This window comes from Sinocyclocheilus rhinocerous, unplaced genomic scaffold (assembly GCF_001515625.1).
Source record: "Sinocyclocheilus rhinocerous isolate Xijiao unplaced genomic scaffold, SAMN03320098_v1.1 scaffold551, whole genome shotgun sequence".
Taxonomy (NCBI): domain Eukaryota; kingdom Metazoa; phylum Chordata; class Actinopteri; order Cypriniformes; family Cyprinidae; genus Sinocyclocheilus; species Sinocyclocheilus rhinocerous.
The window spans coordinates 1416281-1436280 of record NW_015624564.1 but is presented as its reverse complement, the minus strand read 5'-3'; the positions used below and the strand labels follow the sequence as shown (position 1 = coordinate 1436280).

Sequence of the window (20000 nt, the reverse complement as noted above, 5' to 3'; positions counted from 1 at the left end):
TTGAATGGCCTGAGGATGAGTAAATTTAAAGCAAATTTCTTTTTTTGGCGATCTGTTCCTTTTAACGTTAGTTAATAAAAATACAACTGTTCATTGTTAGTTCATTTCAGCTCAGGTCCTTTAAATAATGTAAACAGATACTTTTAATTTTAGTAATGTATTAGTATATGTTGAAATTAACAATGACTAAGATTCATAAATGCTTTAGAATTATTTCTCATTGTTAATGTTAAGTAATGTTAACAAATGAAACCTTATTGTAAAGTTTTACTAAGAAAACCATCATAGGCCTGTAAACAACATTGGTTCAGTCAAAGTGTATCTAATTTAGTGTATCTAATTGCAGTTGTTTATATAACATGATACAGATACCACTGTGCAGTTATAAAGAGAAGAACTGAGAGATAGACACACAGCAGGATAGTAAGAATGATAGCGCGAGGGTCTGAAATGGCTTGGCTTTGCAGAGGATGTTGTGTCGCACCAGCATCTGTGTAATTGAGTTCGGAGCGCCGAGGGAAGCACGAGCTCTGCTGAGTGATACACACTGAAATGTGTGTCTCCAGCGGGCCGTGATGGATGACAGGTCAATAGAGTCACACGTTGCACTGCCAGTCGAGTCTGCAGAGTAAACAGACATTGCCTTGTTGATAGTTGTGATGGGAACGGCAGAGTCAAACATTACAGGCTTCTTGATATTTCTCAGGTATCTTATAATATGATTAAGCTCAGTTTAAATATTTTCATAACTTTAACCTGTCTGACCAAAAGCGTATTTCAATATTTTCAATATATAAATTTGAAATAAATAAATAATAAATAAATAAATAAATAGATAAATAAAGTTTGTGTTTGCAAGATAACTTTTCACTTTATGTGGCTTCATTTTGTTTTGCAGTCCAATGGGAGGTAGTGGCCAGAGGGTCACGTGACCCTGTTGGTGTGTTTTCTTGGAAAGGGGAAAAAAAACTGTTGCAAATCAACCAACCACATTCTCCCGCTTTCATCACTGGTGTTTGAGTGTCACGAAGGGAGAAAAACTGATTTAAAATGGATTTATAAACCCATAAAATGTCATCATCTACTGAAAGATAGATGTTTGTTATGTCCTTTAAATCATACATTTGTTCCAGATCTAAGTAGCTAACACAAGACTGTTTACAGTCATTATTCCAGGAATCAGTGCAGCAAATCAAGTCTTTTCAGACAGTATTAAATCTAACTTTAAGTGTATGCCTTGGTTGGGTTGTTTTTGTATAGGTATTTCTGTGTATGTTGTTCATGTAAAAGCATGCAGAATACATGTTTTTGAATCATTAATGATTTTTCTGAATCCAGTCAATGACATTTAAATATAGATGATTTCCCTCAAGAAAACACACAGAACATTTACCATTTAAAGTGTTTAGCTAATTCTGACATTAGTATAAACCTAACCAAATTGTAAACCAATAGCTGTATATAGATCAAATTAATGGTTGTAAGATCCTTTGATGGAGAACGTCAACTGGCTAGATGCCCTCAAGTCATTTGAGGTTGATACCTCTGCTGTAGGAGATGTTATGTTATATGGTTAAATTATATAATAACGATAATACAATGAATATCTACATTTGAGATTAATACAAATATATACATTTGAGAATAACTTGATTGTCCATTTATGAGGGTCAATCAGAAGGCATTACGTGTTTAATTTATGCTTATGTGTGCTCTCAAGAGTAAACAAAACTGCTGGATGAGAGTGAAAGAGGCACTTTATGATAATTTCAAGGTCATGCTTGTATTATGCTTTTGTTTTGTGCTCCTGAAAACTCCTCATGTAGTCAACAAATAAGAGGTCTGCTGAATTGGCAATATAATGACTTCTCCTCAACAAAACAGAAGTAGATGTTCACATACACGCATGCTCTTTTCATCTGAAATGGGCAAAAATAAGAAGTGAAAGAGGACAGTAATAAGCCTCCACAGACATACACATACAAAAAGAGTGAGAAAACAAATCTATTTGATTATATATGCTTTCATATGAATGAGACCAGTCTCCAAACTTTTTAGAGAATCCAAATAAAACTTGTTGCGGTTTAGAGGCTCCTTTGTCAATTGTTAAAAGCTAGTCATGTGTTTAAAACAGCTCTGTCCATTCCAGAATTACTTTTACAATTAATTTGTTATGGCTAATAAATAATACACTTGTACATTTTTCTTAAAATGTTTTCTTGGAATGTGACATTTTCCTGTTGGTCAGTAGCGTATAAAGAATTAACAGCAAATGAACAAAATATCCTTTTATAAATGTCAGAACAAACTTTAGAAAAATAAGTTAAAACAAATTTTTTTTTAAATAATTAAAAACTGAAGTAAAATTCAAAGCCAGGTTTACATCTAATATCAATATGATTTCTGTTGGACGTCCTTTTCATTGCATACCATCATAAATTCCTGCATGTAAGAATAATGTGGATGCATCGGATGTACACATGTCAAGGAACACTGTGAAGAAGGTGGAAGATACAAAGATCAGGACGTGCATCCAAAACGTTTGACACAGCAGAGTGAAATTTTATTATCAGGGCTGCCTAAAGGTCAACAGCGACATGTTTGTAACTGGCTCCCTAATCAAACCACCGTTGTACTGCTGGGTAGTTTGGCAAGGCAGAGGCCTGACAAAACAATTAACACATAAAAAATGCCAAAGCTCTTATAAAATCATGTGGCAAGATGTCACTTTAACTCCTCACCCAATAAACTCACCATCTTCTGTGAAGCATGATAGCACCTGCGTCAAACGGATGGGCTGCTCATTGTCAGTCGGGATGGTTAAAACTGAAAAGAAAACCAAAAAAAAAAACCAAAGAATGATTTTAAACCATTGAGGTTGCAGGTCAGGCTATATTCAGGCAAATGCATGTGTTTACAGTTTGCAGCTGGCAAAGTCATCTTTTTACCATTAATAGTACATCCAAAACAACTTTGCTTTCTTCCTCTCACGCACGTAGGTACCAGTTTGTTACAGGAGGTGGTGTATCTTGTGAGTCAGGGTGCAGACCCAGATGAGATCGGGCTCATGAATATTGATGAGCAGCTTCCTGTTTTGGAATATCCACAGCCGGGTTTGGAGATCATCCAGGTGTTTACTCTCTCACACGCACATATTTACTGAACCAATGGCCTTCAGCATGGGAATAACATTTAGTTTTCCTCTGACTTCTTGGAATGGTGAAGTTGAGTTTTGTGTTTCTGTAGGAGCTGACATCACCTCGTCTGATTAAAAGCCACCTGCCGTATCGTTTCCTGCCCACAGCGATGCACAATGGAGAAGGCAAGGTCAGCTGGAAAACACAATTCAGCATATTAATCAAGATTTCCAATTGTCCATTAAGGACAATTAATGCAATTGACTTCCAGTATATTGATCACAATTGACAGTAGAGACATTTATAATGTCACAAAAGACTTTCAAATAAATGGTGTTCTTTGAACTTTCTATTCATCAAAAAACCCTGAAAAAACATGTATTACAGTTTCCACAAAAATATTGACAATAACAAGAAATGATTCTTGAGCACCATATCAACATATTAAAATGATTTCTGAAGGATCATGTGATACTGAAGACTAGTGATGACTGCTATTTAAATAATATTATTATAGAAAAAATATTAAAATATAAAACACATTTTAAATTTACATTACTATTTTTGATCAAATAAATGCAGCCTTGGTGAGCATAAGAATAGTATAGTAATGTATAATTGATTTTATTTGACTTTTCTTTTCACTCTGCTTAAGATGTGAACTGACCTTTAAAAAATTGATAATTTTTGGTATGAATATGCCTTTACACAAACATATCAATGCATGTCCTCTAGGTGATCTATATGGCCAGGAACCCTAAAGACCTGGTGGTGTCCTACTACCAGTTTCATCGCTCTTTACGAACCATGAGCTACCGGGGTACATTCCAGGAGTTCTGCAGGCGATTCATGAACGATAAGTGTGAGTGAGACACATAACTAACATATTTGCTCAAAAGGAAAGTGTACGAGAATGTACTTTTTGTCTAATTTGTTTTTCTTGTCTTGTGTGTCCCTGTAGTGGGATACGGCTCCTGGTTTGAGCATGTTCAGGAGTTCTGGGAGCATCGCATGGACTCTAATGTTCTCTTTTTGAAGTATGAGGATATGTACAAGGTATTGCCTCCCTTGAGACACACACACACACAGGTTTTATTCCATGGTTTATATGTTTTATTATAGGCGTAATGGTCTTTATACCGTATAAACTACAGTATATTTTCTATCCCCTTACCCTAACCATACCATTATTTCAATGACCAGAAATTATTTTTAAGTTTTACATTAAAAATTCCCTCTGCTTTAATTCAGTTTCCTGTAAACTGATGCAGAAATGATCTCAAACTCATTGCATAATGCGTTCTACTTCATATACTCTTTAGAGTATAGTATACTCTACTATAGATTACAGTCACGTATAGTATTCAGTACAAAGAGGCCCATCATCACCCATAATCATTCTTAGTACATTTTATTCTTACAGCTGTATTTGTGTCTTAAGGACAACAGTTCCTGGAAATTGTGATAGTATAGTGTTATGTATGCATAGTAGAGGGGAATCACTGATAGTCAGTCTGCTTAAGTATGTTGTTTCCATATCTTTATGGAGTAATGTGATTAAGAGAGCTCAGAGTCCAGCAGGAAAGCACAAACAGCGACACACTGCATGTGACAGAGGCATAACCTCTGATGTAATAGACTTATGTATAGAAACAAAACATATACAGTGGGTACGGAAAGTATTCAGACCCCCTTAAATTTTTCACTCTTTGTTATATTGCAGCCATTTGCTAAAATCATTTAAGTTAATTTTTTTTCCTCATTAATGTACACACAGCACCCCATATTGACAGAAAAACGTGAAAAATTTAAGGGGGTCTGAATACTTTCCGTACCCACTGTAGATAGTACACCATGTTCCAGCAGTCTGTAGTTCATGACACAGCTAGAGCCTATATGCTGAACATAAAGGCTATTATATAAACTAAGTTAATATAAAATAATTCATATACAATGTTTTACAGTTTTTACAAAACTGTTGTCCCTTAATTTTCAGTTTCAACAAACCTAAATAAGTTAAATAAATATAAAGTAAAAGTTTGATTATTAAATTTGTTAAAGAATTAGGCATTATTAATTAAATTGCCATTAATGATTAAAAGTTTATAAATAATAAACTAAAATACAAAACTTTAGCAAACGTTGTTGGTATTCCCAACTTTGTCAGCACTTATTTAAAATCATTTTCTCTCACATTATGTGATAAACAAAAATAATAAATTAATAAAATGTGCATTGTGTCTTCTTAATTTTGTTTGTATGAACTATTTTTATATACAGTTATTTAACTCAGTTGTAAAATCAAGTATTAAATATATTCAATAATCTAATTCTAATCTAATCTAAATGATTGATTATTGAAATTAATAACTATTATTTAAATAGTGTGTATCAGTGCAACTGATCTAACGGAAAATAATCAGATGCACATTCTTGAATTGGTTGCTTTGCATAATTTACTATTAGCAATTTAGATTTTTTTTGGATACAGAGCATCTGGTAGAATAAAAGTCACCTGCACCTCTAGGTCCCAGAAATAATTTAAAAGCTGAAGATAATTATGTAAGCTAATTATGTCTTCATGTATTCTTCCGTGTGAGACCAAGGCGTGAGTCATGATTACATAACCAAAAGATTGTCATTCTCTCTTTCTCTGCACCTTTCCTGCCGCCTGTAATTGAACTCTCTGGAGGATCTGGGGACCCTGGTGGAGCAGCTGGCTCGCTTTCTTGGCATCTCGTGTGATAAAGCCCAGCTGGAGAGCATGGTGGAGAGCTGTAACCAACTCATCGACCAGTGCTGCAACTCTGAGGCCCTGTCTATCTGCCGGGGTAAAGGGGGACAGACTGTCTCTGCATGTTCTGTTCCACTGAGCTAACATGACCCTAAACTCACTGACCCTATACCTTATTTAGCCTATCATTAGAGGAACTATACAAATGGATTCCTGGAGATTTCTTCTTAGGCATTAGAAATCATTAGTCTTTTCCAAGGAAGGATGCATGCAGTTATAAGTGCAGGCCAAAAGTGAGAGTGAACTTTAACACGTTTCACATGCATGTATATGCCTTCCAGACAGAAATGTAGCCCCTTGTATGACTAGTGATGACTCCACATTTAGATAAATCTTATGTGGCTTATTGGTCATACAAGGGAAGGATTGTTGGGCAGTGCCATCATGTGGTGAATATGTGTGGTGCATCTTTATTTCTATGGACATTTCTGTTGCTATTTGATGTCTTTGTGCTATTATTTGCTTGATTATTCAGATAAACATTATGTAAAAACTTTTTTTTTTTTTTTACATAAAAAGAGGATTTGCAATTTTTTTTTAGATTATTTTATAATTTGCACTTTAGTTCTGTTTTGTTTTTTCTTGTGTCTTGTTCATTTTTCCTTTAGTGCATGCATGGATTCTTGGCTTGGCATGATGCTGAAAAATCTCACTACATACAGTAGGGACTTATTATATAAGTGTACATGAAGATATACTGTGAACATGAAGATGGAAAAAAAGTGTAAGAAAGGTGAGTCTTGGTGATGTCAAGTCTAAGGGATGTTCTGGATTTGATTGTCAAAATATAAAAAAGTGTAAGTGTCAAATAACATAAAATGATAAAATAAAATGCAATTGCAATGCAATTAAACCAGTGTTCCAGAGGGTATAAAGCAGAAATGTGAAGCTTATATTTGTGTTGATAACTTACATTAAAACAAATTATTAGGAAAAAATTGAGCTGTAAATATGTCGAAATGTATATACTTTTTGTATTATTTGGATATATCTTATTGATGTAATTCCTGTAAGTGGTATCCTTAGTTGTATCATTTCACAAGTTCGCCTGCCCATTCAGTCCTGCTAGATAATGGTAAACAAACTTGGCCTGCTGTCCTCGAAGGAGGCTCGAACCCGAGGCTTAGCTCAAGCTCTGAGTTATACGATGTGAAGGAGGAATGAAAGAAATAGAGGAGAAGAAGGGGAGGTGGAGGGATCCTTATAGTATCTTCTAACTCTGTTTTCATCTGCTTCAGGTCGTTTTGGACTTTGGAAGGACATTTTCACTGTGTCCATGAATGAAAAGTTCGATACTGTTTACCGACAAAAGATGGCAAAGTCTGACCTGACCTTTGACTTTACCCTGTGAGGGAGTGACACTGGACTATCTGTCAACCGCTCAAGAACAAACCAACCAACCAACCATCCAACCAGTTCACCTGCTGTGCTTAATGTCACCTGATGGACATTCCCCATCCAGATTTGATCTTTCCATCGCCACCATCTCTTGCTCATCAATGCTTTCTTTAGTTCCTCAAAATGTACTTCTTATTATGCGGTCAGTACTAAGAGGCCTTTTTTCCTCGTGTGTATTTGTATAAACAGTGCATCAGCAGTGCTAGTCCGAAGTGTAAGCACAGTGCTTGTTGCGTTTGCACATTGTACAGAGCTACTCCATATCCCAAATGCGCTTATGAAAAGTGTATTTATTAAAAATCAGAAATGAAAAATGATTTAGACTATATTCTATATGCTAATGCCCTTATGACAAACTCTCAGAGAAAATCGTTGTAGTTTCTCAGGAGGATTCTTCATATCATTGGCTAATACATGCACCAAATATGCAGTCATCCAATCACAGTTCAGGTTGTGAAAACCTGAGCCTCATGATGATTGCTGATTGGCTCCTGACCAAAAGAAGTGTGTGTGGAATGTCATTTCGCTTCTTCTAGTGGCTTCTAGACGCTTTGACTTATATTCCAGTATAGCTATTCATTGATATTGTAGATATTTCACATTTTTGTTACATTTACTCACATGTGCATCCATAATTTTTGAGTGTCTACATATTTGAATAAGTGAGAAATATCAATGCAGGATCAGTCACATGAGCATACACAATCTCTGTGTAAAGAAATAGGAAAGAGAACATTTTATATCAGTTACATGCACATCATAATATAATAGATCAGAAGTGTTAAGACCAGATATGAGTTTGTATTTCATCATTATGTCTTGGAAAAAAGCATAAAAGATGCTTAAGGTGAACTCAAATACCAGCACTTATAACAAAGTGACTTATAACCTCACCTATCCAACTATTGCTGTGTTTGGAATGGAATACTAGCATACTACGTAGTATACTATTTTTAAAAATGAAATGTTCAGTAGTATGCATTATGCCACTAACTAAATTTGTAATATTCTACACTGTCGCATGACCTCATTAAATGCATGTTTAATTCAGAGAGCGGCAGTCGTGTCAGAAATTTAAATGGATATTTTGCTTTTTTGATCCAATTTTGTGTGGCAGTCTGATCAAATAATGAGACAATAAGATATTACATCTGGCAACACTTGAGGATTAGTTGAGTGCATTGCATTGTGGGATTGAGTTTAATGTGCATTAATTCAATTAAAAAGGTACTCTGTAAACAATTTGAAGTAGTAAATAAAACAAAGATCACTGAAGTACGTTTTACAAGAAAATACTATTTCAGACTTTCTACTTAAAAATGTAATTTTTTATTCAATGTTACTTGCTGGTTCTTTGTAATTAATTGAATAATTTACTAGCAATTTCTGAGTAAAAACTGATTCTAAACCCATTTTTTTCAGTGTAGTAGGTAACCTGATAACTAATGCATGCAGAAAATGTACATACTGTATACATACTATGTACTGTAAAAATAGTAGTATATATGCTATTTTGAAAATATTTTTTTAATTATTGCAAAATAGTATGAATGCACTGTAAAAATTGGCATAGAAACTATTTTCACTCAGAAATTTCTAGTAAATTTCACAAAATTACAAAGAAAAGGCAAGTAACAATGAATTAAATTTGAATTCTTGAAGTAGAAATTTTGAAATAGTATTCTCTTGTAAAACATAATCTTTGTTTTATTTACAACTTCGAAAAATATGTTTTTACAGTGTAGTATGCTAATATGCTATTCTGAATTTAGGCAATGACTTGATTCAGGAAGAGAACTTCTGTTCAGACAGGAGAGAGGCTCTGATGTCCTAAAGCTCTGAAACCTCACGTCCAATCAGGAGGCTGCGTCATCACAGTCACTGAATTCATACCTCATTTTCTCCTTCTTCACGCTCACTATTATGCCTCTTTTCAGTAACTAGTTCTTGCCTCTGGACACATTAGCCTGTTGCTCTGAATGTCTTTACTGTGTGGGACTCAACAGAAACTCAAAGGCTTCTACCAACATGTATTAGTACTGCTCACTTACATGGCCAGCCTGCACTGATTTAGTCCTGCTATGCTGTTTATGTAACTCAACACATTGGTTTCTTTTCAGTTTTGCTTGCTGGTTTATTAATAAAGTGACATCTTTAGGCCTCGAGGTTCAGTTTGCTTATTGTGTGTGTTATTGCTATTTAGTGATTGGATCATAATGATGTTTATTAATTGAGTCTTCTTCTTTCTTCTTGCCTTAGCGTGTAAATACAACGTATCAGAATTAAAAGGCGGCTAATACAGCGGCTTAAATCTAAGATGCTGGATTAACAACAGTTGGAAACTGAAGCATGCTGAGTACAAAGAGGTTTCTGAACAATCACAGATGGCATCAAAGGACAAGTGAAGTTCCTATGGCAACAAATCAGCGCCTCTGATATACGTGTGTCCTTTAATTTGCCAGTCAGATATTAAAAAAGAAATCAGCGTGCTCACTACAACTTTGTATTTTGATGTTACACTACAGCATGGTCTCATCGAATTTTGTAGTTCACCCAAAAATGAAAGTTTGCTGAAAATGTATTCAACCTCGGGCCATCCAATCTGTGGATGAGTTGATAAAGATGATGTTTTTATCAGCTGCTATCAGGACTCTCATTCTGACGGCACCCATTCACTGCAGAGGATCCGTTGGTGAGCAAGTGATGTAATGCTATACTTCTCCAAATCGGTTCTCATGAAGAAACAAACTCAACTACATCTTGGATGGCCTGAGGGTGAGAACATTTTCAGCAGATTCTCAGTTTTGGGTGAACTACATTCATTTAAAGGAATAGTTCACCTTGAAAATTTATGAATGAATCAGTTACGATATACAAGATACAAGCTCATCTTTAAAAGTAAAGAAAAAAAAAAAGAGTATTTAATAATCTAAGTACTTAATAATTTCCTCATTGTATCAATCTTTAAAAAACAATGCTTAAATTTCATTTAGTGAATTCTGTAATGAACCCCCTGCAGTGAGTTTGTCTGCTGTCCCACTGAGTTCATCATTTCTCAAACATCATCTTCTGACACATGCCAGATGCGTACAAATGATATAAAGAAGGTTCCACTCTACATCTTAAAATATATTAATAAACCACACAGCATATATTTGCAAAGGAGCACAATGCTCACTCACTAATGTCTAATAATTAATGATCACATAGAGCCAACAGAGGGCAGTGCAGTCCATAGGAGAGATACTTGCAGAAACATTTAAAATGTATCTTATCCTTTGGGTCATTCTATTAAACAGGTCTTTTGATAAATTGATAAGGTTGTTGGTAAGATTTTTAACATTGTATCAGGCAAATAATGTGTTTATTTTTAATAAACTGCCATCTCAGGCTAAAGTAGTTTTAACATAAAACGAACATTTTAATCTATGTTGGGATTTAGCAGAGATGGCAGTTTCACAGTTTAATTTGGAATTACAAGCCTCAAGATGGTGAAAATGCTCATTTGAAAGAGGATATAAGTTATCTGTTGACAAACACCAAAACATAAGATAAAGTGATTAAAAAAGACCAACTTGTAGTGTGGGAGTTCTTGAAAGGTTGATTAAATCATCATGATTTTTTACAATTATTTATTTATTACTTATGATGCTTTATCACTTTAAAAAGTGAAAAATAAAATATAAAACAAAAATAAATTGACCGCTGACACATGCAGACAAATCATACAGAGAGTCACATGTTTCTGAACCTAATGCACTTTCTAACGTGCCTTACTCATTTTTACACGGATGGCTTTGTACTTCCACTCAGTTTTTCTGGTTCTCCCATTGGGGCCAATGCGGAATAACTGAGAATGTGTGGAATCCAGGACTTTTTCCCCCGACAGAATCCGCATGTGTCTGTATAACTGTCAGTATGTCTTTCTGCATCTGTATGTAACTGTGGAAAACACACCGGTTGTATGAACTCACAGGTATTGACAGCCCTGGGCTTTCAGGGTTAAAATTGTAAAAATTATTATTTTTCATTTCCTAAAGGAAAGGATTTACAGACTTTTCGACAAGTTCTACTGCAACTGAAAGTGCAACTAAGGAAGTCAGAGAGAGAGAAAGAGAGAGCGGGAGAGAGAGAGAGAGAGAGGGGGAGAGGGAGAGAGAGATGTAACAGCTGTGATATTCTGTTTGCTGTGTCAGTATGTGCAAGCGCCCCTGGCTGCCCACTACTGCTCTCTCCCCATCGCTTTCTTCAGTCATCAAACGCTAGTTGAGTTATCACTGTCAGAAGGCTGGTTGCTGCAATATTGTTCTCTTGAGTCCTGGTCATAAAAACTGCACTGTATTTACAGGGCTCTACTGTAAGGATGGTCCGATGGCCCGGGGCTTGTGATGGAACCATCACTTGCTGTAGACATTTTCTATGATATTTTGAACATTGTTACTCTGTGAATTCTGCTGATATAAAAATATCACATTATTTATTTAACTGGATAAGGTTATATGAGGTTTTATTGAAACTGTGATTTGTTATATTCTTAAATTACTATCAAATCACTAATAGTTTGCACCGTTTTCTATTTTTAGCAAAGGTGTTAATGAAGTTCAAAGCTGTCGGGGAGTTACATAATATAAAATATAAAAATATAAATAGATAATGTTGTTTGGTGAACTCTGGGTAAATAATGACTTCAGATTTCAGATCTGAATAAAATTATCAGTTCAAACTTACACCATAATTAAGCGTATTAAAAAAGCAGTTAAAGTTGCTTATATTACTAGCCATCTTTGGAATGAGTGTCAGCCAATCAGAATCAATAGTTCAACAATGATGTGAAATATTACATCTGTCTTATTCCTGTCCCCAGAAACATCACCAACCTCAACACACACACACACACACACACACTCCCCACGTCTCCAAAATCACCTTATTTTTTGTTGATTAATGTCCATTTAATTGTTTTTTCTGTTATATAACATTCAGTTCTTTCTGACTCAAACCTGAGTCATTTTTAATCTCTGTATTGAAATGGGGCTACTAGCACACCTACATATACATGCATAATTGCTCCATTCATTCCAAGATTTGGAAACACACACAAGGGCACACACTGGGCTTCTCAAACTCAAAATCAAAATGAGAACAATCAGACAGGGCCCTGAATTATATATGTATGCAAACATCACGATAAAACTCAATAGTACCCTTATAATATCTGTTGTTGACATAGTTGCTGCTTAATTATATAAGTTTAAACCAATATTATTCTAGTAGCAATATAGAACATATAAATAATCCTCAATCACAACTGATGGCTCAGCTAGAAACCTGACTGAGCAACTATAAACCCTGGGCAAATAAACGCCATCCACCCACTAACCTTAATCCAGTCACTCATGTCTGATAGTAAATCACGCATCTGTTAGCATTATCTCATAATAGAAAGTGAAAAATCTGTGTTGACATTATACTTTAATTATTGTCTTTATTCAATGTTGTCGTTACTCTTATACTATATATATATATAACTGAAATTATAGGGTGGGATTTTTTTGAAAGGTTGAGATTGAATAAAATATTAATTAAATGACATAAAAGATTATGCCAATAAACAGAGTCTTTTCTGAACATATACTCAGCTTTTTTATATAAAAAAATATTATTGTAAACATTTCCATATTATTTATAGCCTACAGCATATACAACCATTTTAACTATAGGCCAACTGATTGACTATTAAATTGTCCTCTACTTGAATTGGTCCTACGAGATAAACAATTCATTTTTCTCTCCCTAAATTGATCTTAAGCAAACCATGGCAGACGGAATGAAGATTACTAAGATAATTGTTCATTTAAGAACAATCTGGACTGGTTATAAGTCCACTTCTGTTGAACACATGCACAAGCACATACACACGTTTTCCTTTTCGAGGGTGACTTTTCCTTCCAATAAATTCTAACTAGGCTAAACGTATTGCAGAACATGGTATTTGGTCCCCCCTTAGGTTTCAAAGATAGAGTAGAAATATTTCCAATTATGCAGGTTCAGGTGTGCAATAATTTCCCTTATCCAACTGCACTAGGCAAAATGTAAGTGCAAGCACAGAGTGTGTGTTTATGCAACATGCATCAGTGTCACGTCAAGTGTGCGTTTGTGTGATTCCGCCGCGCCTCTGCTGCACGGTCATAATTGTCTTTCCGTTCATCTTTGTTCCGTCTGGCCGCCTCCATCTGACAGTTTGACTGCTCGCTTCAGTCTGCCTCTCCATACTGATATCCTCCATAATATCAGCCCTCCTCCCTCGTATGAGGGAAGTTGGGGAAAGTTTACTTTATGGGCCCATATCCACCTCGCTAACGTTAACAGCAGCTGCGCTCCTGACATTTTGATGCGTCGCTTTGCGCTTTGGGGAATGACATGCCATTGGCGTCTTGTTTCAGCCTTTATTATTATTTCTTTGATTTTTATAGCTCTCTCTCATGCCATCGGGCACTCTATGAAGAGATTGAGAGATGTGTGCACTTCTCCACTGATCAATTATTTAACATGCAAGTCATTGCTATAGATGAGAAAAGAACACGTACACGAATAATCACAGGGGGAGATGGTAGAAGAAAAAGAGAGGGAGCAAGAGATTTTATGGTAGAGGGAGAGAAAAAGGTTGAATGGCTGTCCAAGGCACTTTGACTGAAAAGCAGTGAATCTCAACCGGTGAATCACGACCACAAAATCTGTTCTGGGCTGCAGATAGCAGGGAAAAACAATGCTAAATAAAATGAATAAAAAGCAACTCACAATATAAGCATGCAGTTAAGAGTACAATATAAATAGGAGGAGAAAATGCCTCCCATTAGCCTGTAAGCAACACCAGAGTCATAGGTTCGATTCCCTGTGAATGCATGAAAAATTATGCCAAATGCATAAATGTAAATCTTTTGTTGTTGAAGGTCGTTGACTTTACAGTAATTCGGCACAAAGTATACCTGTAGCTCAAATAGTAGCAACAAGAATAAACATGGTTTGTGCAATACAATATAGGCATGCATAGTTGAGACAGCAATATAAATATAAGAAGAAAATGCTTTCCATTAGCCTGCTAGCAACACCAAGGTCATGGGTTCAATTCCCTGTGAATGCATGAACTGATACAAATTTATGGCTAATGCATAAATGTAAATCTTATGTTGCGGAGGTAATATATTGTGCAACTCTATAGTAGTTTGGCACTCTATAGTAGTATTCCTGTAGCTCAAACAGTAGAGAGCATGGTGCTAACAACACCAAAGTCATGGGTTCAATTCCCAGGGAATGCATGAAATAATAAAAATGCTTACACATTTAACCCAAATGCATAAATGTAAATCTGTGTGTGCAACTCTGCAGTAGTTCGTGTAATGTGTATGTTGTTTTCTGTCTACCCTGTTTGACCTAGTTTTTCTTGAGTTGTCTTATTTCGTCATTATGTTCAACTGTTGTCGTATTAATGAACTCATCAGTTCCTTTGTAAGTAAACCCTTAGTTCTCCCTTTGTCGCTGTCCATTCTCATCATTGATAACTGTGTTTGGCATGTGTCTCTGAGATTGTGATTAAAGTCTACTTCCAGTTATTCTCCTTCGTTGTGTGAGAGATTATGACCAACACGTAACAGTTCGGCACAAAGTATTCCTGTAACTCAGACAGTAAAGAGCATGGTGCTAGCAACGCCAAAGTCATGGGTTCGGTTCCCAGGGAATGCATGAACTGATAAAAATGTATGTCAAATGCGTAAATGTAAATCTTCTGTTGTTGCGATCAAAGGTTGTACAACTCTCTAGTAGTTCGCCATAAAGTAACTCTGTAGCTAAAACAGTAGAGCATGGTGCTAGCAACACTAAAGCCATTGGTTTGATTCCCTGGGAATGCATGAACTGATAAAACTGTAAAAATGTCAAATGCCAATCAAATGGCAATATGGATAGATTATGTGATGTCCGCATTCTTAAATAAAATGATCAAAACTACACAAGATAAAGAAAATATCACCCAAAATATAGTTTCACTTGCAACAAGAATAAACATGGTTTGTGCAACATTAAAACATTTAAATGTCTTAAGGATCATTTTGTTTACTTTAGTACAATGAACAATTTTGGACCCGCTTTATGCCACTTAATGTCTGATCTGGGTCCTGAAGCAAACCCAGTAGAGCAGCAGCGTACTAGAGTAAAATGAGTGTTAATGCATTGTCTTGTCAGTCCTGGTGCATCATTGAATGGGAGAGAGGCTTCAGTCAGTGCCAGAACTGCCATCTGCCGAAGTCCTCTGTGAATGCGCGTGTTAAGAGCCCACAGCCCAGGCTCCATTAGCCACACGCACACACACACACACACACACAGAGGATACGTGTTAATGAAAAACTATGCACTCTATTATAGGACCCACTCTGACTGACTCTTAAGGGACTTTGTGTGGTGGATTAGAGCATTTTCAGGATGTAGGGCACTTCATAGGAGACTGTGCTTTGATTATGCATGACTGAAATAGGTGTCTGTGTGGCATGCTTTGCTTACCTTGCACCGTGTGTTTTTGAGGTTGAAAGTCCTGTCCCTGGAGTGACCCTCCACTGTGAATTCCCATGTGAGGTTGCTTTTGGAGTTACCTTGACTTCCTTTCTACTTTTTCAGCTCCAGGACTACACGATACACACAAGACATGCTTTCAAAAAGAAGTCAGATAAGAAGTTAGAGGTGCACTCAGTCATCTTACATACAGATATCTTGTGACATGGATGAAGCATCAGGCAAATGACAAATGATATTCAAGAAAACTGCCATTTGCAGTCAGCCATGACTAATTTATTCAGTGAGCGAAAGTATGCAATAATAAAAGGGTTATTGAGATAAGCTGGTCATATGATCTCAACATGTTGGCCACCATGAGGCAACTTGCTCCTTGTAAAATAAAAGTTTTTTTTTTATAGCCTACATTTTTTTCAAAAGTACTATTTATTTTTATATATGTAAAACATTTTAATGTGAAAAAAGGAAAGTTTTATGAACAATATCAAATTCAAAAACATATTTAGTATAAAAAACAAAAAAACAAAGAAAAAATATAAAGAAGAAAATTAAAAACCTCCATACTGACTGACCTGTTCCTGACCCCAACAGTTAATAAATATCATATAAATATGTCACAATACAACCTCGCTTTGAACCATTTAACCTCCATGGTACAATTGGGAAAATAATTTCCAGCAAATTATTAATTAATTTTGGAATAAAAGAGCACGACTTGATTATCAAATGCCATTTTTTGTGTCTCGGTTATTTTTGTTCAAGGGATAAGTATTAATTTGTATCAGTCAAAGCGAGCCAGGAAGCGTAGGTGGTTTAAAATAATGCATTCCTACTTTTTTAGCTTGGTTCATGTTCCCGATATTAAGTAGGTTGTTTGTTTTCCGCATAATGGAATTGAGGAATTTACTAAATTAAATCAAAGAAGGCAAATTAGACCTACAGAGACACTCTTTCATTCTCCCTTTCACCACCTTCCACTCGTTCTGTATCTCGGTTTATGCATTTTGCACTCGTTTTGCCCAATCCCTCTCTGAACCCCTTGTTCATTCTCTTTCTTTGTTCTTTTTTCATTTTTTTCCAAACAGTCTCCTCCCTCTTCTTCAGAGTTTGTGTCTCTGTAACACCTCCCTCCTCTTCACCACCATCACATTTGCAGCATGAGCAATAAAACAGACAACTGTACATATACATTTACCTAGATAACTAAATGGGAATATTCAATAGACTTCTATTGCATTTATTTAAAGCTATTAGACTTCTATTGTACTTATATAAAGCTAAAGTATAGCTATATAATTTCTAATAATAAATTAAAATCATGTTATACATAAAAAATATACATTTGAATTAATAAGAAATTAATATTACAATGAAATTAAATATTATATTATACTAATTTTTTATCCCTAAATTCCATATGCACAAAATTACCCTTGTCATCTACCAAAAATCCAAAAGAATCAGAAAAATAACAGATCTTTGCAGTATATGTGGTGATTATTGTTAGAAGAAGCGGTGTGATGCTTAGAACAGCTGTTCAGGCTAATGACTGATGTGCTTAAACACATACACACACTCAAGTGATGAAGCACTTTGTCACAGATGCTTCCTCCTTCACACTGGCATCAGTTATCAATATTCTATTAGGACCGCAGTCCTCCACCTGAGAGACAGAGTTACATCAGCACAGCACACTATAGTTGTATGATATCCATACTGTGTGTCAGACACCCACTTTAGTCGTTCTACTCTCTTTCTCATTCTCTTGATTTCCCTCCTCTGGCTCTTCTGGGCTTTTCACACTTCAAACTGTTAAAAGTTAACATGAAATTCACTCTGTTTACTTTCTTGTTGGGAACAATTTTTCATTTATAACGCTTCTGGAATGACTTTCCTTACATCAACAAATCCTCTTAATTTGTATCCCCTCCTCTTCATATAAAGACCACCATCCAATCAAATGAATAGTGATATCAAGTCCCACCTTTATTTTTCTTACGAAATATCTTTTTTTCACTCAGGAAATTAGTTGCATAGTAGAAGTAAAATTTGTGAATGCAGTTTAATATTGACTTTTACCCAGGGTATCCTGACTTTAATGTAATTTACCAATGTTTAGGTTTCAAATTTTTCATATACCCTAGGCAAGTTTCAAGTGTAAGATACTGCTCAAAAGACATTAAGACAGGGTTATGGTAGTATAAATCCTTAAGTTAAAGGTGAGTTAAAGGTGGCAATGTGCATGAACTAATTTCATTAATCTACTGTAACATATAACATAACACATAACAACACATAACATATAACATAACAACACATAACATAACATAACATATAACTTAACACAACACAACACAACACAACATAAGACCGACCGACCAGTCAAGCATTATCGCCTGTATAATTCATTGTGACAGTACAGGTTATGCTGTGTCTCTTCAGCTCTCTGTTGCATTGTGGGTCTCAGTGTTTACAGATAAAACAACAAGCCTTTTGTTTTGTGTCTTAGATGCTTGAAGAGGAAAAAAAATAGCCCTGGTGGATGTTAGAAGAAAATAGACAAGGAAAAAGAAAGTGAAGATCTATTAGAGGTGGTGCAGGCTGCAAATACACACATTTTGTCACAGATGCCCTGTACCCTAGTTCTGTTTAATTATGGACGTCTAATTGGCACATGGTGACACTGGCAATAACACTCATGAAAATGTTTTGAGGTCTGGTGGTCCTCTGGCCATTCACACGCACACACACATGCTGTAAGCATGGCCGGATGCCAGGCACAAAATGAAGCCAGTCAGCGGACGACCACTTAATGGAAAGCTGGCTCTGACGAGAGAGAACAAGCGAGAGGGAGAAAGCTAAAGAGAACACGCAACGGGAACGACGAGGGGATAAAATAAGATAGATGAATAGAAATGAGATGAGATCTCTATCTTTCAGCTCATTAATTGTTCAAGATATCCACTCCCTTTCTCCTTTGTGATTTTAACACACTTCTGATTAGCTCCTAATTCAGGAAGTTTACGCCGTGTGAACTTATTTATATACAGTATATTGTAAAGAAATTCCCCTTCATTTGATCTTTTTTATCTCACTTTCTAAACCAGCTGCAGTCTCATGTTTCCTCACCCCAGACTGAATCGTAAAGCTAACTTAATGTAGCTGTAATTGTTCTGCTTGTCGGATATAAAAACTGTTTTTATAACAAAAAACCCAAGGGGTTTTCCCCCTCTTCATGCTGTTTTGATACTAATTACAGAAGTTTGTATTCAAAAAGGCGTAGTAAAAACAAAAGACAGACAAGACGATAAAAGAGATCTTCCTCAGGCAATGTCTGCGTAGAGGTGAAACCGAGTGATAATGCAGTCATTCGATCGCACAATCTGAGAACGAACGAGCTCTCATTTTGTCCCCTCTGAGCCGCTAACCAGGAGTTTGGGCGGCTAGTGGCCAAAATTTAAAAATGATAAAAAAAAAAAATAAAAAAAACTTTAAAATGAAACGGAACATGGAAAAATATAAAATAAAAACTGACTTAATATGAATTTAATATTAACAGAAACTATAATAGTATATTTTTATGATACTAAAATGAGACCGATACACACAATTTATTTTCAGCGGACCTAATAAGAGTTCAATTAAAGCAGAAGTTCTTTGGGCGACAGCAGGATGTGATTACCCAGGAGTCAGTAGGGTATATATAGTAGCTGTTCCTCTTTCCATGTACGGCTGCTGTTCTTGTGCCAGGTCCTGAGGGATGATGAGGGAGGTCCATTTGCACGAGGCATTATGACTCCTTTCCCTCTGCTAAAAAGCTGCCAGGTTTCACATTCCAACTGCAGGTGTTGAGCTAATGCACACCCCTGAAGCTGTAAAGTACCATCGCAAAGACATTATCTAGGGGAATTCACTAAGAATGAACAGATATCTTCTGTTAGCATCGCTTTATTTACTTGTTTTAGAACAGTTCACTAGTTGGGGTTTTCAAAACTCTTTTTCTGTGACCTCCGGGGGCCAGAAGGGGGTGCTACGGGGTCTGCAAAAAGTTTATTGTATTATTGTTTATTGTAATCCTTTTTAACAGATATTAATATTTTATATATATA

General features: G+C 35.8%; 1 protein-coding gene across 1 annotated transcript in view; it reads left to right on the top strand.

The window, feature by feature from the left end:
- Positions 1 to 8274, top strand: part of sult4a1 (sulfotransferase family 4A, member 1) — a 10267-nt gene extending 1993 nt beyond the window's left edge. Inside the window, exons 2-7 of the mRNA XM_016557076.1 lie at positions 3000 to 3130; positions 3247 to 3327; positions 3873 to 3999; positions 4099 to 4193; positions 5830 to 5968; positions 7170 to 8274. Coding sequence (XP_016412562.1) covers positions 3000 to 3130; positions 3247 to 3327; positions 3873 to 3999; positions 4099 to 4193; positions 5830 to 5968; positions 7170 to 7282 — 686 coding nt within the window. The 3' untranslated portion in view covers positions 7283 to 8274. The remainder of the gene's footprint in view (positions 1 to 2999; positions 3131 to 3246; positions 3328 to 3872; positions 4000 to 4098; positions 4194 to 5829; positions 5969 to 7169) is intronic.
- Positions 8275 to 20000: the final 11726 nt, after the last annotated feature.